The 27,396-nt window shown below is 31.9% G+C and overlaps 1 protein-coding gene across 1 annotated transcript; it reads right to left on the reverse strand.

Annotated features, from left to right (window-relative positions):
• Positions 1-861: 861 nt before the first annotated feature.
• LOC106465156 (protein SET-like) lies at positions 862-27,304 on the reverse strand. The gene is made up of 7 exons (XM_013925355.2): positions 26,901-27,304; positions 21,982-22,171; positions 16,992-17,170; positions 13,868-13,956; positions 8,220-8,302; positions 6,052-6,087; positions 862-1,105 (listed from the first exon to the last, which is right to left on the reverse strand). The coding sequence occupies exons 1-7, from the start codon at positions 27,171-27,173 to the stop codon at positions 1,077-1,079; spliced, it is 879 nt and encodes a 292-aa protein (XP_013780809.1). The 5' UTR covers positions 27,174-27,304; the 3' UTR covers positions 862-1,076.
• Between the last annotated feature and the right edge of the window lie 92 nt (positions 27,305-27,396).

The raw sequence follows: 27,396 nt of genomic DNA on the forward strand, positions 1-27,396 counted from the left end.
AAATGTAAAAATGGACACAAACTGATCTGTAAGTTAATCTCTCATGAACACCACACATTTGCTTTTAGTAAATTTAAAAATACTGCTACAAGACACTTCGAAGTCAACCAAAATGCTGTTTAGTGTAGACAGGAATTGGCTGAAAACACATTTAACACAACCAAAAATCAAGTGGCCTGCAAGATAATTACATCAGCTAGAATTTCCTGGTTAAAAAATTGGTTGCTAACTCATTTAGGAGCAAACTTATAAGTCCAAAAGTCACAAAAAGTTGCTTAAATATGTAAATTTGTTTAGATAAAATTCTGTTAACATACTAATATGATTTTTCTAACTTTCATTTATTTTGATCAAATATGAAGTTTAAACACTACTTCAACTTCATTACTGAAACAGTTGTGTACTGTCATGAACGACAGAAATATTAATCAAATGGTTGGTAAGCTATAACAATGATAAATTAAACAATTAAAAATTGACGTTTAAACCTTTCACATACAGGTAATGGCAGTTTTGAAAACAGAATTGTTTTTTCGCTTTAGATTTTTTTTTCGTAGGCAATAGATAATTCATCTTCAAATGCTAATATTTGTAGCCATCTCAGTTTTTACACCGATAAATTCATCTTGGTCTTACAAGCAGACTAAACATCATTCAGATATTTTCATCGTATCCACAGATATGGGACAAGACATATATATAAGATATAATGGGACCATACAAACCTAACCATGAATGTGGAATAACAAAGGCGTGATATCCAACAAGAAAAAAAAAATCACTTGTTATTCCTCTTTTCAGAGATAAACTAAACAAAAACTATTTGAAATGGAAAAACTGAAAAAATAAACCAAGCAAAAGGAAAATATATACACAAGTTTATTTGATTTTACATATAGTTAGAAAAAACTAATTTTTTATTGCTGCTTTTTTTTTCATACACTAAAATGGTGGATGCCAATTAATTACCAAAACTTTTTGAAAGATGAAGAAAACAAGAATCTTCTCTGTAAGAATGAATCTGGATGTTACGAGGCTTTCAGTGGAAACATATTCTGCATCTTGGTTGCATTCTTTCATTCACCTTTACCTCCTTCTTCCTCTCCTGTAAAATACAAGTCTCAAATGATTTATCAAACAGTAAAAAAATATCCTATTAATTCTAAAAATTAAATTTTTAAAAATAACATTTTAACACATACATGTTACAGATTTTGATTATAAACACATTTTATGGTATTCAAGTTAAGAACCTTTTTTTAGTTCAGTTACAATTATCATTTAGTTCTCATGTTTTAAAAAAGAGATCAATAATAAGATGAATACACCTAAAACAGAAATACATAATCAGATTAGTTTTGCATTTAAAAGAAAACTACAAGTTATGTTATTGCTTCTAAGTAAATTACTAAACATATTTATAAAATAAAACAATGTATTTCACATAACAATATCTTGTCAGTGTCATGTAATACCTTCATTCTTTATAGGCTGAAACTGTAAAAAAAAAAGAGCTAGGTGTCTTATCAGCCAAGCACAGAAAGAAAAACAATCTGGCCAAATATATTTAATTTTCAAAATGTAAATAAATTAAGTCTGATACTATTTCCAACTTTCACTAACCAAAACTTATATATATATATACATATATATATATATATATGTATAAAATACTGAACACCATGCAATTCTAATACAGAAATACAAAATGGCAACAAACAAATCAGCAATAAAAGAGAACCATGTTAAATTTTTCTCAAAATTTGCAAGTTGAGTTAACATGTGGTCCCACTCCCAAAATGTTTTTTTACACAGTTTGGCTGTTACTTTTATGTCTATCACAAGTAATAAATAACTTGATGTTACTCATATTTAGATATGCCCCACTTTTTAAAATATTTATAGCCATGAAAAAGTACATAAATCTTAACCAACTCTGATTGAAAAAGTTTTAATACTATTACTACTCATTTCCTTATTTTGTTGTATCTAGCTAAATTTCAGCATTTTAATCTGTTGGTACTAGGAACATAAAAATTTTTTGACCTTCATTAGTCTTTGTATTTGTATATTACTTCCCACTGTGTGGTTGAAATTGTATTAATCAGGTCAAAATATTAAGATTTTAATGTGGAAGTGTGTGTTAATGATTCTTATGTAAATTAGATACAGAAATACACTGTTTGTAGCATATGAATAGAATGGTATTATTTGAGTGACACCAAGGTGCTTTATTTTGCTGTATTTATGAAAAATCACCTATTGTCTGAGTTAAAGTAGAATTTTATGCACATTATCAAGTGTGTTATCTCTAAGGGTGATGACTTTGGAAAAAAAAAAAGGTCGGTGATATCATGTTCCGAGCTGAGCTGTGTAAAATGAACTCTAGGAACGAGAGTTGTCAGATAAAGAGGAGGAGAGTATTTTTAAATTATTATTAATTAATATTCCTTCTCATTCCCTGATGATGTGGTATTAGATGGCATTGCTCAAGTTGCATCATTTTATTTACGTACTTTAGAACTGAATAAGCATTCAGTTTATATTCTAATTTACCTAAGAAGTATCACTGAGTTACACTGAACAAATCTGATGTGGATAATTAGGAGTTAAGCTGAATGTAAATTCAGTTTTAAAGCACATACATGAATAAAATGATGCAATGTGAGTAATGCCAAGTTACTTAGTTTTGTTGTATTTTTGAGGTGTCTCTTACTGTTTTGGCTAAAGTAGAATTTTGTTTTGTTTTTCACGCAAGCAGTTTTGGCTGATTTCACATATGTTTACATTAACTCAAGACACTTAAACTGTAATCATTATTGTTTAACTAAACCTCTAAAAGGAACCAACTCGTACGTGGAAATAATATACAGATCAAGATCTTGCTAATATTATACACATTATCAAGTTGATTACCTTTAATGAAAAAGAGCCAAAGGCAGCAGTAACACTGGTTATGAACTGAGCTAAGTGAAATTAACTCTGGAAACTAGAGTTACGGGATGAAGGGGAGGATATATTATTAAACAATGCTCTTTCTCATTCACTAATGATGTGGCATGTTTTCAAGAAGAAATATTTTTTATGAGAAAAAAAAAGTACGTAACTGTCTCAGTTAAGCAGACACAGACAGAATTCATGGCTTCATGCCACTAGCTCTATGACTAGTATATATCATAAAATATGAGATAAAAGTAAAGATCTGTTGGCTGTGACTGCTAACTGCTTATATTGAAAGCACTCAGTCCACTGTTTTATAATGCACTTGGTGTTAATTTTTAGAGTTGCAGTTTTTTTAGTGGTGAAATACAGGTTATTCTGAAAATTATTAAAAAAAAGATCTTACACCGAGACAATCAAACTTTACAAAACTTTACACACTGATCTATCTTTTCACAATCATACCACTAAGAAAAAAGAATACTTGCACCAATTTTTCTGAATGCTGAACACTAATCGAAAGTACTGAAAATCTTTTGGAAAACTATGAGTTACAGAACTGATAATAGGAAAAGACTGAGAATGATATTTTGTAGACCTTTTCTAGAGATGCATAATACTCAGAATATCCATTTGTTAATTTTAATCCTGGAGAAGAGTTATAAGAATGCATATTTTAAGCATTATGAGCAAAATATGCAAACAGAAAACACTAAAGTGTTTTTATTCGATAATGCCTTTGTTGGTTCTAAAATAATTGGAAAAGTGTCAAAATTAAGCTTTGCAAAATAAATAAAAGAAAAAATGAATACACGCAAGGAATGGAACAAAATAAGACAGATAAAATGCAAATTAGCTTAAATATGTATTTGAAAAATGGAGTTTCAGCAAACTAAAACAAGGCAATGTTAAAGTTGGAATGCTGTATTTTTTTCAGTAATTATTAATCTAGACAATAACTAAATAATTATAAAAACCCTATTGTAATGCTTTATATTAGGCTTACAAGTGTAAAAGTAATAATAAATTACAATTCAGTGATATTTCACAAAACAGAATTAACATTTGGCTAGCTCTGCATTGTCTCAGATAAAAAAAGGATTATTAAATTATCTTATATTTTGAAAACAAAAGGAAATGCAGTATCAAATCATCAAACAGAAAATCTTCACTTGCAACAACTAAAAAAAAAAATTGATATTATTAAATTTAGTATTTAATTATTAAAATATACATTAATATGGTTCAATGTTAGATGAAGACATTTACACAATCGTAGAGAGAGAATTTTTAGTATCGACATAGAATCTCCTTCACCCAATCAGAAGCTCCTCAGCAGCAGAGATCAGATGAAAAAAATCAAAATCTTTGTAATTTTAGTAAAACTTAAGTTAAATGTGTATACAACGAGATATGATGGTTACACTTTACAGTTTCAAAATCGGATAAAACTGATCAGGTTATGGCTGGCCACAACATCAGCAAAAACCTCACAGTTAATGACAGTATTTTTTCTTCTTTAATTGATTGGTCCATACATGAATCTTCTTCTTATTTGCATATTGTTGCATATGTTTTTCAGACTACAGCCCAGTAGATCTTCAGTAGATAGCTCCAAGCCCCACTGATAGTGATTGGAAAGTTAACATCTTCCTAAACTTAAAATGTATTTCCAATAGATACTTACCTCCTTACCTACTAACATGCATATGATCATGCAGCAACCCTCTACTAATAAAAGTGTGATACTATCCCTATCGTAACTAACACCCTCTCTAATCATGCACATGTTAATCACTTGTCGATTGATCTTAACTAACCAAATCAATTCACACCGGAAGTTGGGTGGATGGGTGGGAAATATGAGCAGAGGTAAGTATCAATTGGAAATATAGTTTCAATTTAGGAAAATGTTAACTACCAATACAATATCTTACCTCTGCTAACAAAAGACTAGAATCCCACACTAAACTGATGGAGGGCCAGTGAGAGGATGATCCTTTTTAGGAAGCGCCTAATGGAAGACCACGAGGTGTGATAATGAATTAAAAACACCACCACAGTGGGAGACTGCACCACTTCTGAGCAAAGTATACTCTTCACCCTGTAGTAATGTCTCACCAAATTGTTAAAGGCAGGAACTTGTAAGGGGTCCCAATTAAAAAAAATACAAAAATAATGGGACCCCCTGGTGTAGAGTGGCTAGGGTGCAACAGAACATAAATGGGAGTTCAACCTCAATCAATACCTGGTCGCATCTGGAATTGTACATCAGGTTCGTGGAAGGAAGAGAGTCCTCTACCTTTCACCTCAAAAACAGGTACCAGCAGAGAAGAGGAGTTCCCATACCAAGAACCCGTCTCTGCATGTGTGCACCATCAACACAACCAACATCAGATCCACCAGGAACCAACATCCAACAGATGATAGGATGGAGGAGAGCCCAAGTGGGTGTTCATCTCCCATCCAAGACCTAGTAACATTGTGAATTTGTCGTCCAGTCTGCAGTAGGAAGAGGGAACTCAGCCTTACACAAGCAGGAAGTAATATGTCTTGTCCAGCTACAACCAAAACCAGCTTCACCAGGAACTGACATCTAGTGGATGGTAGGAAGAGGGACAGCAATTTTGGGGTTGCATCTCCAGTTCAAAACCTGATGGCATGGGGAATTTATCGACCAGTCCGTGGTAAGAGGAGGGTATAAGCCAAACACACGTATAGACTATGTGGCTAAAGTGTCTCCGACAACACCCGATCACGGGAACTAACATCTAGAGGATGGTAGAAAGGAAGAATGTCTCAGTCAGAGTGCTACATCCAACACCTAGCAGCATCTGGAATTGTACATCAGGTCTGCAGTAGGAAAGGTAACACCACTGACATCCACAGAATGCCATTGCCTTGGTCTCAAACTGAGTGGTATTGTGTACACTCAGAACAACAGGCCTCCATGGTCCACAACCTACCACTCAAAAACATTGTCTCTGGTTGCAGAAAATATCCTGTGTTAGATAAATAATTTAATTAATGCATTGAAACTCTATCAATACATGGCTTTAAAAACACATACTTAGCTTACAAATTTCAAATATATTAAGCTTTTTTAAATACCTTCTTCATAAGCCTCTTCTTCATCAATATCATCCTCTGTAAAATAATAAGTAAGCACAATAACTTCAGAAACAAAAATGTAAATGTATTCAGCTCATGAATATTGTGTTTGGCATTGACAGTTTATCTTATATGTAATTAAAAAATGCTAGGAAAATGATTAAAATTACCAAACACAGACTTTTGGTTTTAACCCAGTTGTAATTGTTAGGGTACATCACATTCATCTTGCTGCCAGTTCATGTAAAAATTGTCTAGAGATAATAATAATAATAATAAAAAACAGTTAGTTGTATATTTAATGTATACTGTACATACATATTAATTTAACCCACAAACCAAAAAAATAATAATAATAAAAAACAGTTAGTTGTATATTTAATGTATACTGTACATACATATTAATTTAACCCACAAACCAAAAAAAAAAAAAAAGACTACCATGCATAATCAGCACTACATTTATTTTGTTTATTTTACAGGGATGGCACGACAGCATGCTGCGTAACATTCACTATACAGGCCTAATAGTTATGGGTTATCAGAAAAAGAACCCATGCTATACGTAGTGATAAACATCATTTTTGTTTCGTATCAGCTTCACGTGGTAATAATTGAAATGGCTGCCATATATGAATCATTTGTCCGAAAGCTTATCGTTTAAACTTGATCTCTTAGAGGGTCCATCTGAGTTATTCAATCAAATTTGATGAAAACTTGCCAAGCCAGTGAACACAATGAACACAAGAACAATTCGATTTTATATATTTAGATGAATACATTACATATCAGTTGTACTTAAATATAAAATATTTATGTAGTTTTTTCAATTTAGGTTTAATGAACTTGTTGTATTCTTCTCTCCTATATATCTTGCATCATTGAATGAAACAATATTCATCTTCCAAAATCAATAATTCAGGTATTTCTTCTGTTTAAACTTGGTTTAATGATGATGAAATTAAATAAACTTGAACTTTATGTGCATTAAGAAAAATGAGCTAATGCCATATGTAAAAGATTGTCAGATTTTACTAACTATGATTTATTTCTTACAATATCAAAGTTATCAGTTATTTTGTAGTTGCCAGCTGTCAGAATATTTCCCTTAATTCATCTTTTGTCTTCTACATTCCGATTTCCTTAATCACTCTCTTTTTGTCAAAAGTTCTAGTTCTGAAACACTGTTCACAACAGTTCACTGTTTTTCTTCAAAGTTGATCAGTTTTGACACAGTAAAACCATTACTTTGTTGATTATGTTTAACTTACAAGCACGTTATTTGTGACGACCTCACCCTCTGCAAGACAGGTAATGTTCAAAATTATTAAAGACTAAGTTAACCATGAAGATATTTTTGGTTTCTCTCTTTTTTTTAATTGCTATTTACAGGCCCAAAATACATTAAATTGTTTGCTTTTATATGAAGTGTGCAAGATCAGAGAAACTGGTAAGAAAGCTCTGTAGTACTAGACATATACTGAACACTTGGCACTAAGAATAACCCTCTTAGTTGCAGGTGCTTGTTAAATAAGGAGGATTATTTTTTCTAAAGAAATTCTAAAACTACTTAACTGAACTAGACATGTACTGAACACTTGGCACTAAGAATAACCCTCTTAGTTGCAGGTGCTTGCTAAATAAGGAGGATTATTTTTTCTAAAAAATTCTAAAACTACTTAACTGAACTAGACATATACTGAACACTTGGCACTAAGAATAACCCTCTTAGTTGCAGGTGCTTGCTGAATAATTAATTTCTCTATGTTATGCATAACAATATGGTTGAAAGTTTGTTAATATTTTTTCTACTTTGCTAGCAGATGTCAAATTAAGTATTTACATTAAGATTTCTGAACTTTAGTCTTATAAAAAAAAGTAGTGAATGTATGTATAAAGAGGCAGTTAAACGACCAAACTTGAAAAAAAATTATTAATATTGACACAATTGAAATAAAGGAAATGTCGTTTTTTAAAAATCCTGAATAAACAATAAATCTTCTTAACACATAAGCACAGCTCTATTTGTGGTACATACTTTCCCAACTTTTCTGAAAGTAATACAATTCAAACTACACTTAACTATGTTCTCTATTATAAGCTCTGAATAAGTGTAATTGTGAAACATAGCTTAAAACCTTTAATGATCAGTTACTATGATAGCATACCTCCCTCTTCTTCATCTTCTGCATCTTCCTCGTCTTTGCCTTCCTCTTCAACAACTGCAGAGTCGTCTACTTCGTCATCATCACTATTAGCAAAGAATAATAACATATAACTATATATATTTCTGGTAATCATTTACAATTGTGTAAAATTACATTTTCCAACAACTTTTAATATCATAAACCCACATTACATCACTAAAAGTAACTAGCAGATTTTCTGGCACATAAACAGCATGGGATTAGCATTTTATTACAATACAATAAGGGAAAAAATGTACATAATATCATTAAAATTTTTGTATTAAATTTCAAAATTCATTTGGCACATATATTAATACATTATAAACAACAGTCATTAATACTGTAGCTAAAGATATATTAACTATAAGCTACATTGATAGGCTATTCAGTTGTATATGTAAAATAAACTGATAATGTGGTGTGTCAGATGCTTGCTTGAATCTTAAAAGAAACAACAGATAATCTTATTATTACTGTTAATCTGCAAGATAATTCATAAGAACATGAATCACTCAGACTTCCAAAGGAGTATGTAGTGGGTACCCAATTAGCAAAAGTTATCATTACAGACCGTTTCTTTTATCAATTTTTCAAAGATGTCACCAGGGTCCAATAACGAGTACCAATCAAAGTAAAATATAACCTGCCACTAGAAAAAATTGTGTGTCAAAATCTGGCCAAAGAACACCAAAAGAAAATTTAGGTAGTGTACAGTCTAACAGTTGTCAAAGTACATTCCAATTAACTGGTTCCGTCAAGAACTCGGCTACCTCCAATTGTAAGGCCCACAAGACATCAAATCACAAACCAAGTGAAACATTCTTTCAGTAGCTGTCAGGATTCAACTCTCTTCAATCATACTACACAAAGTACATTACAAAAAATGTCCCCTGACAACCAGTCTGAAATGCATTTAATCTCAAATGTACTCATGATATTCAAAAACATACAGGATCAAAACCAAAAGGTTAAGATTACACACGCAGGGTTATTAGTTTTGAGGCTCAAAACTGTTAATTAATAAAAAAATCTATTAAACGACAATTATCAAAATAACAGCCAAGTTTATAGACAACAATTACAGAAGAATGATAAAACAATACATAAAAACAAGGGGCAATTATTCTATAAAATACTTTTCCTAAATTTCATCATCAGATCAAACTTGTTATTGCAATCACAGTTACAGGAAAACTCCTTTAAGCAAACTTCTAAGAAAAAAAAATACTGATGATGATGTAAAAAATAAAACTATCAAAAAAGTTTAAACTGAAGTTTTCATTTGACTAGTTGTTTCATTTATTTTTCAAATTATTTTATCCATTCAAAGCACCATAATTTTATTCCAATGTACAAAACAAATAAATAAATGTTAAACTTCATTCATTTGGACCATATGTAGATGTTTGCTCAATGAAGTTACAGTTCTAGACTGCAGTTACTTGGTACCATATGTACTATGTAATATAAAAACACATTTGTTATATATTATAAATGACTTATTTGAAATATATTACTGTTTTATTGCATAACTATTTTGTGCTTGTTACAGTTTTCATACTATAACTTTTTAATTAGTATGCGTATGTTAATGAAATTTGGCAGATTATCAGTAAACATTATAAGGCTTTCATATGCAAAATATCAAATTTTTTTATTTGGTCATAAGGTTTGTAAAGCAATATTTTTCTCATGCTTTTTTTTCTTTTCGCATGTTGCCTATCCAACATGCAAAGTAATTTTCTTTTGAGATTAAAAATACTTTTGTGCATCAGAAAAATTTTGAATTTCACATGCGAGATCTTTATAATGTCCAGATAGCTATCAAACTACAGGTTTGGTCAATTTGACTGATCTCGTAACCACCTAAAAAAAAAAGGAAATAAATATAAGTTATGCCTTTTTTGTTCTAGAATGACTACAAATTATAACACGAAAACATAAATATTTAGACTAAATAGCTTAAATCTCATAACATTATACATTTATATATGTTAATTATTTTTATTATATTGACCTTTCAGCCATACCTGGCTAACAATACAGAAGTTACAATGATGCGACGCATGTGCAATCATGCTACTGTATCCAATAATATAAAACTGACCTTTAGTCTTTACAAAATAACCTGTCTTGGCTGTGTTTTAGTCGACTAGTATTTTGTAAAATACAGTCACATTTCGATTATTATACATTATATATGTATATATATTATTGCTATTTTGAAATAAGTTCTTAAACTTTTTTCCTTAAAAAAATATAACAGTAAATAAAGAAATACAGCAAACAATTATCTCTTCTAATTACGATCTTTGTGCTCAGTTTCTGCTTGATGTAGGTTGCCAAGCCTTTTAAAATTTCGCACATGGAAGACATGAAACGAAATAATTTATTTTAGGTTATATATATACAGTTGAATAACCAAAAAAATCATAAATTACTACATCAATACCATAAAATTCCACTATAATTTATCAAGCTTAGTAACTAATATGTATTTTAGTCTAAAAAAATATGAAATTTTGAGCAGACTAAAGACACACCCCACCTTCTTGAAATATTGGTTCAAAAGAAAGAAATGGCATCTCAGCCCATTAAATTGGCTGAGAAAGCCACTAGGGGACATTCTGAGCTTCCAATTAGTTATTCATGTCATATATCAAAGTAAATGTATATAAGGGAACGTTTCCAAAAACACAAGAGATGGGCAGGGTGCCACTGTATTTGATTTATTGCATGAGCAATATCTTAGCAAACAGAAAAGATAAGACGTTCTTATCTTATATTTTAGCGTGTCAATATCGGTAATTTCAGTTCCTAATTCGTACGAAACTATACTTAGTATTTTTACACCACAAACATCTAATTTGAACCAGTGCTGCATTCAACATACGACATGACATAGAAAAATCGATGTTAACTTGTGTTTTTTAATATTTACTTTCAAACTAAGAAATTGACTAATGTATAATACTAAAATTTGAATTATAATCTACAGTTTGATACCAAACTTACTGACATAAATTCATGAAATAATAGTTCAATAAAATTTTCATTGCAGTCAACAAATGTGATGACGTGGCCTTTCAACCGTGACCCATCTCGAAATGGTTAATGACTTTACCATTGGTCATTTCATCTATGAATCAAAGAATGCCAAACCAATGAGTTCCTCAGATGCCCAGCAAATATTTGAAAGAACAGAATTCATGTTCTTATACATAACAAGACATTGTATGAAGTTACGATCACTGAGAAAAGCAGAAATGTCATCAGGAGCAGTGAACCATGTTTTATGATAGACTCAAACAACAAAGATGTTGATGTCACAGAATTATCTTTCCTCACACGAGTGAGCTTAAACTGTCCCTTAAACATCCTGGTCTTGAGGGCATATAATGCCCTGTCTATTCATTGTGCATGATGCAGTGCTCTAGGTGCTATAAATCACACTCCATGAGAAGGAATACCACCACCAAGAAAGGTTATGGCTTGTTCAAGAGGCTCTTGATAGTCATCTCTACGTCGGCTGACACTGAAATTGCCCTGTAACAATCTCAATGACACTGTCCTTATCTTCCTCTATGACTTCTGATGCTTCATCAGGGTCAACTGCAACTTCATAACTAGACTGACCCATGTATTCCCAGGATTGCTAAGACTGACAAATTGCAATATCTAGACCAGATGAAATCCTCATGTCATCTTTGAAAACACATGCCAGGACAAATTCTAAAATATAATACTGGCATGCTAAAATCTTGTTTAATCTTTGTTCTAACAGCACATGCTCCATTTCTGTGACCAGTGTTGCTTGCAGCTTTTAACCGATCAGTGACTTCTCACTCTCATGGCAAATGTGCCATAGCAGAAGCTTTAGCCGATCTAGTGCTTCAAATCAACTTTGAAACACCTAGAGTTGATTTACCCCTGCTCCAGGTAGGATCTTCGCAAACAATCCACTTGTTCTTTCCTTGTGAGATCATTAAGGAGCTTGTATCTCAGAGAACTATAAGTGATACTGTTGGTTGGAACTGTTCCTTTAAGTTCTTGACAAGTGCTTCATGAAAACGACGAGATCTTCAGGTCAAGGAACTGTTGATGATTAACTCCAGCACATCATGGCCAATACTATGAGTTGTGGCCATAAGGATAAATATTGAATTTCTGTCACTCAACTCGATTCTGTTCACAGATGCTGCTAAATCGAGAGTGAAAATATTTCTTTTTACCCTTTTTTTTAAGGTTTAGATTATGATGATTCTCCAACTGCTCCTCTATCCTCATCACTGTTATTGGTACTGTATCTATACTAACCTAATCATCACTGCTGTGCAAGGTTTCCCAACAACTGACAGTTTCGTTAAAGGTCTGTTGTTCTTACTCTGCATGCCATTTCCTGTCTAAATTTCAACTACCTTGAGCAATCCCTAAATGTTATTCAATAAAGATAAAATTTAATGTGAATTATTTATTTATATATTGGAACAAAATGAGTGGGTGAGAGCACTGTAAACCAAAACTTCAAAATAAGGACCATCCTACTGTATATTTTGCAGAATAAAATACATATTTTTTTGTTGAAAAACAGTCACAACAAATGTCCTGTGACTTATTCTTGAGTACAATAATAGGTAAATTCAAATAAGAGTTGAAAAGTGTAAAATTAGACTAATCTAGATCTGTAGTGATGACAGTTCATAAAACCAAAATTTTATAAACAGAGATAATAAAATAAAAACGAAATAAATTTAGCTTTAGAACAGATGCAAGATAAATGACTAACAATATATTACGAAAAAAGGCAATCAAAATTACTATCTCATTTTTCACTGAATATCCATCCTGAACAGTCATAAAATCATAGAGAATTACAACATGCTAGTTATTGCATGAGTAAGATATGTTGCATCGCACACATCCATTATGTGCACCTGCATTTCTATAGGCATGGATAAGACCCAAATAATGAACCAATAGATACAACAAAACTGAAAATGATTACAAATAATTAAATATTATAAAACCAGGTAAGAGTAATGGATCTGTACAAATAATGTAAACAATTGATCATGATGTTTTGAAAGTCATTTTAGCAAAGTTTGATTGCCCCCCCCCCTCCTCCACAGTGATATTCATTCCAGCTATCAAGGTTTAAAATTTTGTAGTCCAAGGTAGCCACAGTAAAGCAGATGCCCAAGACTATTGTTAATTTATGAACACTGGATAAATACAAGTGTGACGTAGAACATCTACAAATACTATAAGTCATGATTACAATATTCTATCACAATCATCCTAAAACAAGAAAGAAAAATCATCAAACTGAAAAGATTATGAATGGGTCATCAATTTCCTAAATGCAAAAAAACTTAAAAATGAAATTTTAGGCCTTTTCTTTCTCTTTCCATTTTCTTCCCAGGAATACTAGTGCATAATGTATAACAACAAGTAGACACAGTAAAACAAAAGTGCAGAGGTTATAATTAGAGCATACATATCAATGAATCTGATGTAAACAGGAACATTTCAGGCTATTTTATCCTACTATTTTTTCAAATTCAAATTCTTTTCATACTTTTAATCCACGATAGTTTGATTTCTATGAAAAAAGTTCATAAATTTACCTTTCATCATCATCTAGACCATTCTCAACTTCAATGTCTGGAACAAGAAAATACTGAAGTGGGTTGGGCCACATGTCATCTTTTATTACCTTGGAAGGAAAAAAAAAATTACATCATTTTTATTTTTGTAATTCTACTAGTTTTTAATTCAGACAATAATGCACAGTATTTCAAACTGATGGTTTTAGTGCAGGGTAATATTGCTGAATTGTCAATATACATTAACTTCACAATTTACAACATCATATATTTCATAAAAAACGTTCCCTATTTAAATATTCTTTTAGCATCAGAGCAAAATAATTTTTTTAGGTTCTATATATACATTTGAATAACTAAAAAAATCATAAATTACTACATCAATACCATAGAATTCCACTATAATTTATCAAGCTTAGTAACTAAGATGTTTTAGTCTTAATAAATATGAAATTTCAAGCAGACTAAAGACACACCATACCTCCTTGAAATCTTGGTTCAAAAAGAAAGAAATGGCATCCTAAGAATTTAAAATGACTGAGAAAGCCACTAGGGGACATTCTGAGTTTCTGATTGGTTGATCATGTCATAGATAGTAGTAAGTGTATATAAGGGAGCATTTCCAAAAATGGAAAGAGGTGAGCGGGGTGCCATTGTGTTTGATTTAATACGGAGCAATATCTTAGCAAATAAAAAAGATAAGACCTTTTTAGTTTATATTCTAGCTTGTCAATATTGGCAATTTGAGTTTCTAATTCATACAAAACTATAGACTTAGTATTTTGACTTCACAGACATCTAATTTGAATCAGTGCTGCATTCAACATACAATATGACACACAAAAATCGATGTTTATCTGCATTTTTTTAATATTTACTTTTAAATTAAGAAATTCAGTAATGTATAGTATTAAAATTTGAATTATAATCTACAGTTTGATACCAAACTTACTGATATAAATTCATGAAATAACAGTTCAATAAAATTTTGAATGCGAGTTGACAAACGAGATGACATGGCCTTTCACCCGTGACCCATCTTGAATGGGTTAACTTCTGTAAAAAATGGAGTGGGGTAGGGGGTCCAGACCCACTAGGCCACTCCCCTAAATCCATCCACTTATAACATATTACAGAACACAGTTATGCAATTGTAAATGTAAGTATAACACAATGTATTCATTATTCAGCTTTGTGCTTCACAAAAAATAAATATAATGAGAATATTACTTGGATTACTTGGATGGTTGAAATAATCAAAAACTTTAATTTTCATTAGTTGATTATTTTGGGTTTTGTGACAATTAATTTAACCCTATGCACATGGAAGGGAGGATTAGAGTATACAAGTCAAGACGTTTTTTTCAGAGATACATTCCAAATTTAATTAAATAGTTTTATATTATTAACAGATGTCAATAAACAGGGCTTCAAAATGTAGTTTATAATTTAAAATTTCATATTGTCTAAGTTTTAATTTCAATAGGGAATATATAAATAAGTTCTCAATCATCACTTCTCTGTGTCAAATGATGCATCTGTGGACCAAATTGTGCATTTCAGGCTTTCTTTCTACTCTTTTATGTCAGTGTAGCCAACCCCCCCCCCCCGATTGTAGCCCCCCACTGATTTTATTTCATATTTTTCAATTTTGTTTTACTGTACCTTGATGATTTTGCTACAATTAGTGTTAACGTAGAGAAAATAAGATATAAAATAGTTTTACCCCAAAAAAATTATATTCATTTATGAGTTCGTAAAGGTTATGCAAATAAAATCCGAAAACTGTAAGATGACAAAAAAAAAAGAGGATTTTTTTACCCTTAGCATGAAATCACCTTGCTCCTACACTAGTCAGTCTGACTAATGTATATTCAAAGACAAACCTTTGGAAGAAATACTTTATTACAAATTCTATGTTTACTAAAAACTTTCCAAATGTTGTGAAGATATATCAAGTAAATTTGGAATTATAGTAAACATTAATCCTCCAATTCACACTTATCTAGTAAACCAATCCTGTGCACATAGGGCAGTCAAACATCGGTAAATTCCTTTGTGAGTCAATAAAAATTAAGATCATTCATGAAATGAATTCATGGCATAGTCACAGAATAACTATTGGTAAAAATCAGTTTGGGTAACATCCTCTACTATATAGAAAAGCCACTGCATTTTGATAACACTATGTTCCAATAATGGCTTTTATTCATGTTGCTTAGCAACAAAAGTATAGCCTAATATTATTGTTAGTCTGTACTGAAAGTATAAAATGTAAAGTAGACAACAAAACTGGAAAAATATTTGTTGATTTCTTAATTTAGAGTCTCCGTTGACTAAAGAGGTTTGTTTTTTATTAAAAACGTTTATAACAGAATATACCTTGATTCAGAAACAATCTAAGTTTAAAATTGGATTTATATTTTTTAGTTTCATGATAAATTTTATGCACTTGGCTGTAGGCTAGATTATCTCACACTATGTCTTTACTTTAGGCATATTTATTCATTTCTTTAAATCATACCAACATTTACTACACTTACAGGGTTTCACAGCCCCCTTGAACCCCTGTCACTAAAATCGTAATGTATGTCAAAACTGAAACAGAAAGGCTAAAATTCATTCACATAAACCAAAATAAGCTCCGAGTTGAAGACTATATCAACCTGCAGGATGCGAAAATAGGTTCAGAATACACACACTGACAAAGCCATCTAGAATATATCAACCTAATAACCTGAGCGAAACTGGGTACTTTCACTAGTATAGATAATAGAGGGTAATTTAATGACTATGTTTTTTTTTGTTTTTCTTACGTGTTGATTTATGAAATTACATAGACATAGTACTCAGTTTTTTTTATATAAAGAATTAACTTCAATACAAAGAAATTTTTAGTTCTGATCTACATAGGTAGCTTACTTTTGATGACAAGTTATTAATAATTAATTCTAAACAGCTAAATAATGTACTAGGTCAACACACTGTGAACCTTAAAAATTTACAATTGCATTAATCTCAAAGCCCCAAAAGTATGTATTTCCTGTCTAAAATATGAATATGTAAGCAATATTCTGACAAACAAACAAATGCTTAAAATAACAAGACCAAGGAAATAGGTCCTGCCTAATTATTATTTACTCACCTCAGCTATATCATCAGCTGATGCATCCCCATGGTCACTGAACCACAAAAAGAAAGTCCTTGGCAGTTCATGCCTTCTCTTCTGACTGTTTTTCATCTGTGCTTGTCGTTCTTTTTGTTTCTTTGTTAGATCCATCCCATTTTTCCACTTGATAGTTGTTGAGTGTGATGCAGGATCCCCTAGCAAGAAACAAACAATAAAAGTCAACATAACACATTTTTAATTAGGATCATTAAAACATTTTACTTCCATGGCTGAAACTGGCTTGTTTCTTTCTGTAGTACAAGAATACCAAATCATTTAAGCTCTTGCTAGAAGGTTTCCATACATGATGACCTACTCCTACTCTCAGGACCAGTATAAGGAAAGTATGCTTTCAAGTTGGAAGCCTACATCATATAGCTTTTTTTTTCTGCTTATCTAAAATTAGCATGCGAGATCATTTAAAAAATATTAATTATTTAATTTCTGGAGCATATATTGGTACATAGAAACATATTAATACTAGACATAAATGACCTCATAACACCAAAATGTTGTTTTTATTTAATTAGATATTCAACGTTTCACTTTACAGCTTCTTCACTAAAACACAAATGGAAACTGACAGTACAAAGCTTTAGTGGAATGTTGAGTGTCTAATTACATAAAAACTACAATTTGGTGTTATAAGGTCATTTATTTCTAGTATTAAATTAAAAAAGTATCACTTGTACAATAAATACTATAAAATCATCCAGTAATGATAAATGCATGATGAATTCTATCACTGCAAAAATCTGGAGCATCCAGTTAGAAAATGCTGTTCTGTTACAATCACTAAAATACAGGGTAACATCCCAACCCTGTTAATCATAGAGAAAGGAGTAAGACATTCAATAGAAAAGTATAAGAAATATTAAATAATACTGTGATGTTTCATTCACATCTGTCTAATAATATGTTTCCTTTGAATGGAATTATATATCTATGAATTATGTGCATGTTGTATTTTAAGTAAATATACATTACTGATGTATACTCTATAAGGTTATTATATGAGAATGGGAATGTGTAAGGGAAAAAAAGTGAAATATTTTTAGGCCAATGCTGGACACCATTTTTTAAAAATTCATTCCATCCTTAAATGAAACTAATATACAAATTTAAAATGAATTTTATGTACAAAGTATTCACACTGTAAACATCCATTTTATAAGATTGGATAAACAAGCATATTAACTACATTCTGAACAGTTATACGCAAAATACTGAAACCCAGATGATCTGTACAAGTACTGTTAGTGTAGCATTTAATTATGAAAGATCAACTTTAGGCATTTTGTTTTTTAGTGTATTATTTTAACAATAAAATATTACCCCTCTTCCCAGATTATTGAGAGGATAATGAATAACCTTGGGTGTCATTAAAAAGTCAGAAATCTACCGATTGGTGGAAACTTCTCATCTCTATACCTTGCATTTTTCTATATCTGCCTAAGGACTGCCTTAGAATGCTAGATATAACTATTAAACAGCCATGAATATGTATGTGATATTCTACATGAAGTAAATTATTTTACATTTGGAAAAATTAAACAAATAATCTTACTGAATAAACTAACTTACACCATTTGTTGTTTTGGTCAGCAGTAGCAAGTTTCAGAAACATTACTATGTACACACACACACATATAGATATTTGCATGCATACATATATCTACTAGTGTTATATAAATATATGTATGCACATAAATTATTAGCAATATATTAATTTCTTCACAAATTATTATTATTATAAGGTGAATAAGAAGAGTGACCACCCTTTTTTCAACTTCCTGAAAAAGGTTTTAGATTAGAGCTGGGCAATTAATATAACTGATTACCTTTGAGCATCAATTAATTTGAAAAGTGTGAGGTAAAATAATCGATTGAAGTTATCATTAAATTGTTGTCACTAAAACAAACAATCAAAATCAGTGTTTCTGGCTAATATTTCTTGGTTATTCCAACAGTTGGAATAAGCAAGCAGTTGAATATAATCAATTAAGGTGCCCAATGATTTTTCAATTAACAATTTAATTGCCCACTTCTCTTTGTTTTTGTTTTTTATTTACAGTTCTGTAATATGTTCTTAAGTTAGGTTACTACAATTATTATATCTATTAAAAATTTTCTTCCAAATTAGAATAAATTAAAATAGCGAGTTTTAAATTAGGCTGAAGCATGAACTTGATTGGTTACATACCTCATTAACTAACACAAGTTGATCTTTGAATTTTAATGTAAAGTGGTGTAATTAAAGAGATAACACTGATTACTCTTTTTGGTTTCTTTCATTAGTTTTATAACTGTGAGGTTCACTTGATTATTGTTAGTAGTAGTGAAAGTGTAACTTTGAAGAGTTTGAAGGTGCTAAGTGTTAAGAGTGATCAATTTTAAAATACTAGGTTGGGCTGTAGTTTTGAGGCTTATAGTGACTCACGTGGAATTACAGAGCTTCCTTGATGGAGAAAAATTTAGTTTGCTTTGGGAAGAAATGCACGATTAGATAGCAAAAGTTGTAGTGTATGTGAGTAAGTAAGAGAATAAAGAAATGGATAAATCTTAAAGTTATACTTGAAAGAGGATGAGAAATATTCTGGTTTATTATGGCATTGAAAAGTCTAAGGCCAAGGAGAAATCAGGCAATCTTTACTTTCTGTTAAGGATAAGGAAGGAAAAGACCCCAAGATTTTATTTATAAAAAAAAATACATACAGTATACTGAAAGGTGCTCAAACAATAAAAAAAAACACAGGAAGAGAAGATAAAAATATTTCATTAGTAAGGTAAAAAAAAAGTTATTTTTTAATAAACATTGGAGTTATGGTGATAAATGCATATCTAGAGACTTATTAATTACATGTAGGTCCAAACAATTACTTTGGAACTTTAAAATAGGTCTTTCAGTTCTTTTTCAATGTGTCTAATGTGAGTGGGAAACTTTACGAATGGTGAAAAGATTAAATGAGAAATTACGGTGGTTATATCTGAATCAACTCATTAGAGCTTTGGAACAGGCTCAAGGATAAAATAGACCTGTTTATGTAGGTATTTTTTTGGGTGTTGGTGTGTTTGTAGACAAAATAAATGACTTTTATTAACAAATGTTTAAACTAACTCTGGATAACTGTAAGGGATATTCTTGGGCCTTAGGAGATTATGTCATGGATTTTGAAGGAAATGAGGCTAATAGATTTGATTGTAATGCTGTCACATACTTTAGAAGTGAGTTTACTTTCTCTTGTTAGCAACTTCTTACATCGTCATCAATATATGATTGGCTCAGGTAAGATCATTACCATGCAGTACCACCATGTTTTGCTGAAGCCAATGCTTACTTCTTTAATGATTAGTTAATGTCCAGGCAAGATTCTACAATGACCGTCAGAGTGATATAAAGCCTGCGTTAAAGTTCATCTGCTTCCTTTTCTTGTTCACTATGTGAAAATGATAACACTTTGAACTTTTCAACAATGTAGACTTTCAAACTTTTTTGGGGGGAAAAAATCAAGAAGCTGAATTTATAGAAAAAAAATAGAAATAATAATAATAAATAAATAAATATTGGTTGGAGAATAATCCAAAAGCTGAATTAACAACAAAACAATTTAAAAGCCCACATAAAAAAACAAACAAGTTATTTCAAAGAAGACATGCAATAGCATCACGTCCAGATATCTTACTGTTAGTTAACTCATCATTAAGTATGGTAATACTTAATAGTAGGGATCATCATGGAACAAAATGGCAGCCATAAAAATTACCCATTTAACCACCTTTAAGATGTCTGAATATTAACAATGACTATTTCACATATATATATATATATATATGCACCCCATGCTTGTTATTGCTGGCACACAAAAATATAGCTAATAAGAAGGAAACAAGTATTAAAAAAAATTAATTTTATAAAGACAAGTAGAGATCGATAACCTAACTAACTATAGTAATATAGAAAGTTTAAATGCTACATAAAATATTGAAACATGAAAGTGAAAACTACAAAAACTGAGTTACTTAAAAAAGTTTATCACTACTTTGGCTCAGACTAACATAATTACAGTGATTTGCCAAAGTAGGGATAACATTTTCTAAATTTAGAAATGTTTCCTTATACTTGTAATAATAAGAGAAGCATATTTTTATATCATTAACTTATAACAGCCAAGTTTGTTAATATTTTTTACAACCATAAAAAAATTGAGTTGAGTAGTCATGAAAGGAAGTCAGCTCTACAACCATAATGGTAAACAGAAGGTAAAGGTGAAACAGTAATTAAAAAGGTTTAAGGAAAAATCCAGAATGTTACAGACCTATCAATTTGACATCTGTTGTTACTTTTTGGTAAGTTGTTGGAATATATATATATATTCATTTCCAAAAGCATCTGGAAAATTTGCATTCAATTAAAAATTCTCTCTCTCTATGCTGTGTTAAAAGTGATTATTTGCATTTGAATTACATTTTTTTAACTTTTTCCTTGTATATCTGATTTTCTGAGCCATGTTTTCATTAGTTTGATTACAGGAAGGTTGTCCAAGTACATTGATAAGTAAATTTTGAGGTTACGTAGATGAAATTATAATTCATTATTAAGTATATTTTAAGTACACCCCTATCTGCATGCAATATCTAATTTACAAAATGGATAAACAGAGAGCAAAGTTTTATCAAGATTTGTTTGTAAACTGTTAAAAAGAAGCTCTTGTGTAAAGCAAATATCTCACTGTTATATATATACATTCTCTACTTATTTTCACCTACTGCAATTTGTGTTTAATCAACACAGTTTTATATTTTTTTATTTTTATGAGGGGTGTATGTGTAAAGTACTATGATATTGTAATATCTATAACACATATGCAAAGCAAAAGATGTGAATGGCCATTTTCTACATAAAACGATTTGGTAAAAAAAAAGTACAGAGAGAAGAGGATGAGAAAAAAACTAGAAACAAAAATACCTGATGATCCCAGATGGAATTCTTTCACGATCACATTATTTTCAAAATATGGATTTTCATCAAAGAAAAACTTGATTCTGTAACCCGACTTGATGTCTTCAAACTCCTCTACTTCTAGTTTGCACATGAAGTGCAAGCACTCTTCTTCCTCCTCATCCAAAATTGCTGAAATTTGTGGATGATTGACAAACTAATGCTCAGTAAAGGAAAAACATTTACAATCTCTAGGCATTAAATAATCCCCAAAATACTAGTATATATCAGGTTATTAGAGTAATTTTTTCAACTGACCTTTAAATGGTTATTCTTAAAAAGTAATTTCCTCTTTTGATAACAAATGACAGTGTACTTGTAAAATTATAATAAATAAAAATGGACAGTCAAAGGTTGTGTTTTTTAACTTTACGTTTAGGCTTGATCCACCAACAGGTCTATTAAAGTAGTCCCACTCCTTCACATTTTAAAGTCTTAATGAGTGCTGGAAACAGCCCCTACCAAACATTCCATGAAAACAGATAGTGGCCTGATGCTGTATCTCAATTATTTCTTTACAAAACTGAACAATAAAAGTTTTTTTGTACTGACTGAATTGTACTGTTTTTCTATCAACAAAAGTTTCACGAGCTAAATTGGGAAACGTTCACAGTGTGTCACTGAACTATGATGACCTCTGATCAATGTAGCAGTCTCGTGTCATGCAGAACGTAGTTCATCAAGTACAACTTAGAATCCAATCAAATGTACTAATACTCTTCTTATTGGTCTGAATTAGCAAATAATTAATATCCGATTCTGTAATTTAAACTTTAAAACACTGACTTAGCTTCTTAGTTACAACTATTAACTACATACAATATAGTTTGAAAATGTCATATTTCTGCCTATGTAACACTGTTAGTCTAGGCCAATTAAATTTAAAGTTTCAGGGTCATAGCAACTAAAAGGGTCACTAGAAGTTATATGTGAGCTTGTCTTTGTGTATACAAATAACAGCTGATTGTGTGGCTCATGCCCTGACAAGTAACAACAGGATCTGAATTTAAAAGTATTTATTTCTTAGTAAGAATAAAAAACATGATAAATAATCTGCAAGGAGAGTCACGGCAATCGGAATGTATCAAGCCAACAAATGAATTTAATAGTAGTAGGTCCAATACAGAAGATCCAATGTTTGAAAACAGAGGTCTCACGACCAAGTGCCCCTTGCCTAGAGATGTAGAATTGTCAGAATGCACCATCACCAACTGACGCCGCAGGAGGAAGTGATCCAAAGCCCAACCAACTGTGAGGAGTTCCAAAAGATTGGTATGGAGAGAGAGGACTCTTATAGAGTCCACCACTTCAAAAACTCCTGAGAGTCCAGATATGCATCACAACCAGATAGAGAAGCATCCAGAAAAAGGTAATATGCTGGTCAAATAGGAGGAACCCCCATGGTGGAGTTGTCTTGATCCAGCCTCCAGGCAAAGTTGGTCTGGAAGGATAAGGGGGACTAAGGGATCCCGAACAAGGCTCCACTGGTCAAACAAAACACACTGAAGATGGTGCACGTGGGCACAACCAAGAGGAATGAAGAGAACCTCTCGTGCAGTAGTAGAAGGAGAGGAGTATATTCTGTGAATGGGACATTCGCTAGCCCTCAACTGAAGGGAAGAAGGTTGAGCGCAACTGAGCTGGGAATTGAACAACACTCCAAGAACTGGATATTGAGTGGGTGTGAGTAAAGTATTCTCCACCATGACAAGCCAACCTAACCTGGCAGCTTCACTGAGAAGAAACTAAAAATGAAGGACAGAGTCTGCTTGTGAAGGAGCCAGACTTCTATATAATGATGGAAAGAAGGCCCCTGGAATGAATAAGATGGGCAAACAGCCAGAACAATCGAGAAAGAACTTAGGAACCTGAGGCAAGTCTGAACAGAAGAGTCCAGAACCGAAACATACACCCTTGATGGAAAATTTCTGGGTGCAGGGAAAAGTGGAATACTTAGGTAAGCATCTGACATATCCACAACCCTGAAGTGAAAACCCAATGAAGAGCTAACAATAACTCCATGGTAGATAAGGTGAGGAAGACTAAGAAACAGGATCTTGAGGCAGAAGGAAGGAAATGTGAGATTAGGACAACGAGGGAGGGGTATCTAAGTGGAAGACCAGACCCTCTGAGACTAACCTCAGAACCCAAGGATCCATGACAAAGGACCTCCATACGTGGGAAAAGTGAAGAAGCCTGGCCCCCACTAACCCTGATCCCAAAATAGTCAACATGACTGCCGGGCACCCAATATACAAACAGTGAGCCTCAGACCTAGAGATGCCAGAACTGGCAAGGGAGAGGAAGGAGGGTGAGACATGGGAACAAATATCAGGTTTTGTAGGAGTATGAAACCAAATTATTGTGGTCCAAACCCCACAAAGGGACAACTGAGTCCAAACAATGCAAGTCTAAACTGGGAAATTCTGAACACTGATATGCAAGAACATGGGGTTTGAGTTAAACTGACCCTCAAATGCAACTGGTCCTCAATACAACTTGCATGAACCCCAATATTTGGGGAAGGAGGAAACACTAAAAGACTAACCCTAAAGCTCTTCCCCAAGAAGGGCAGGAGTGGTAGTCATAGGAAATGGGAGTTAAAGACAAGACATAACATAACCAAGTAAATAAATCAACAAAAAGTGAAGGTGGCCTGGATACTTCTACAAGACAACACGCTACCAGTAGGGATAGGAAGGAAGAGAGAAAAGGCTGTACAAATCCTCATCATCATGTACATGCAAAGCCTGACCAAGAATGATAGTACAATCAGTGCAAAAGAGTGCATGAAAAAAAATCAATTCTCCATGCACTAAGGCCATCCCATTTTTGGATGATAAAAGTTGTTCTGATGGCATAGATGTGGCCTGTAAGTCAGGCATAACAGCTGTGGTCGGTAGTACATGGAACTACGATTGCAAAACTTTTGGATTTGACATTGGTTTTGAGAAGAAAAAAATTTATACATTAGAGGGTCACATCAAAAAGGAGTAATTAAACCATAAAATGCAAAAATAATGGTATAAAAAATTCCTAAATCAAGGAAGTTGAAAATTATAATGTCTTCAGACTTGCAGCAAAAACATGTCTACACATTAAGATTGCCAATCGAGAAATGGTTATGGGCTAGAAGGTTGGAGAAGGCTCTAGTTACGATAGGGGTAGTGTCACACTCCTATTGGTGGAGGGTTGCTACATGATCATTTGCATGTTAGTATGCAGATGTCTCATGTTAACATACATGAGGGTAGATGGGAGTACCAAGGCTATTGGTGAAAAAACACTTGAGCCAATAGAAGGCAGTGAAGTCGAGAAAAGTTTTTGTGGGTGGAGGTAAGATATCATATCAGAATTTTTCTTTATTTAAGAAAACACAAGCCTGTACTGAAGATTTAGATTGTTTCTGAGCACTTAACCTAACATCAAGTACAAGTCTGAGAAAAAATGTAAACTGAAAATTTGTTGAGGTTGAATACAGAGGCAAAAAATCATTAGTAGGGATCTAGGACCCACTGAGAGCTTCAGAAGCTGAAGAACTTTAGATTCTCTGTGATACATTCTTAGCCTTTCCTGGTTCCAAATTTAATGTTTTTAATAGGCAATTATTATTTGTGTTAACATTGGATTTGATCACTTTCTTCCCTCTTGGAATCAGTATTCAGTCTGGGTTGACAGCATGGGCTTTGAATCATCGAACAACATATCGTTAGTTTGTTTCTAGCTTTTTTTATCTACATTTTACAATCTTGAAGTTTTCTTCTGTTGTTTTAGCACTACACAAGGTGTAATTTATTAAGTCATTGCATCTACATACAATATTTTCCTGACAACATTCACTTTCCATTTACACTCCAAATGTACAAGTCAAAATGCAAACATTTCCTCCATAGTTCAATTCGACATTAACAGATCTTTTCAACCATGTCCATTTCAACTTGTTTTTAATACATTTCTTGATTTCTTTAAGATTAATGACATCAATTCTTTTCAAAACTTTAGCTGTATTGTTGGCTGATTTAGTAAAACTCGTCAACAAATATAAAATTTTAAATTGACAACAATTATCTGTGGGGAACCAGTCAATGGAGTTAATGATTTTTTTGCTCACTGGGATAATATAGATAAGCTAATCTAATCCAAAGCCTCTACACGCACAGAAATACATAGGGGATAGCAACTGTTGCTATGGCATAGAATAGCACAGTGCAATCAGATGAATGGGGTTTTTATGTTTAATTTGTAGTGGATCCTTAGCAGGAAATGAGATAACCTATTTTAACCAAATGGCACATTATTATTCTTTGTAAATGAAAAACCTATCATTACATTTATCAATATTGGATTTCAAGTTTTTTTTTGCTCAAAAACTAAAGTCAATGCTGCTAAAACCTTTTGGAAAATATAAATAAACTTTTTCAATAGACCACATTACTTTCTTACTGTTATACAATACAAATTAACTCTAATGTTTATAAAAGAAAATGGGCAATGCAGTTACATATGTTACTGGAGAATAGATAGTCGGGCCTAACATGAAAATCATGCCTAATGTTCTTTTATATTTATGGGGTTAGTCACATTAACAATAACAAAAAAAAAAAAAAAAAAGTGTGAAGGCTAAATCTAATCAGAAAATACTTTATTTCCCCCCCCCCTCTTGAAATAATGTTCCCATTTCTCCAGGCATTAGGCTAGTACTAATATTAATAATACTACCTTGGTATTCTAATGCAGTTTTATAAACATTTATTAGGTTATATTACTATTAGTATTACTACTAGTGATTAACTTAAACTTAACTAAATGAATATATTATAAATATAACAAAATTACACAAACTGTGACAAAGTCAGTGAGTTTGACTTTAATCTTTTAAAGGATACTGCTGTGACCCAGAAGTTTGGTATTTTCTCAATTAAATCATTTCTTTTGTCAAAAAATGGTTTTCTTAACTTATTATATTTCTGTTCGACTTTAAGGATTTCTTCACTTGCTTTCTCATTCAAAGCATCAATTTCGTTCTGGCAAGCGTCAATCTCTTCTAATGACTTTTGTGTTTCTGGATCAAAATCCCTGCTGTTTTCGTCTATATCTCCAGTAGAACTTGATCCTTCAATTTTTCTACTTTTTTTGGATGATGCTCCAGTCGCAGACATTTTTATTTTTTTCTCTCCCTCTCTAATAAAAGTATCCTGAGAATTAAAGAAACGTGTTCTTTGATAACTCGATAGAAAACACTGTTCACAACAATGCCGTCGTTAGGCCTACTTTTGACACTCTCGTTTATAAAAATTTTTAGTTTACGACGCATGCGTAATAGGAAATGCTGACGAGAATAGGCTTTCGCGCTTTCCAGTTAACTGCCGATTTATTGGTCAA

Source organism: Limulus polyphemus, unplaced genomic scaffold (genome assembly GCF_000517525.1).
Source record: "Limulus polyphemus unplaced genomic scaffold, Limulus_polyphemus-2.1.2 Scaffold1851, whole genome shotgun sequence".
Lineage (NCBI taxonomy): Eukaryota > Metazoa > Arthropoda > Merostomata > Xiphosura > Limulidae > Limulus > Limulus polyphemus.

Excerpts from the sequence above, each read along its gene's own strand:
- LOC106465156 (XM_013925355.2), bottom strand. The coding sequence starts at position 27,173 with ATGTCTGCGACTGGAGCATCATCCAAAAAAAGTAGAAAAATTGAAGGA. Across the intron at positions 22,172-26,900 it reads CAAACTTCTGGGTCACAGCA|TTTGTCAATCATCCACAAAT; the intron begins GTATCCTTTAAA and ends ACTGAGCATTAG. Across the intron at positions 1,106-6,051 it reads AGAAGAGGCTTATGAAGAAG|GAGAGGAAGAAGGAGGTAAA; the intron begins GTATTTAAAAAA and ends TGTATTTTACAG.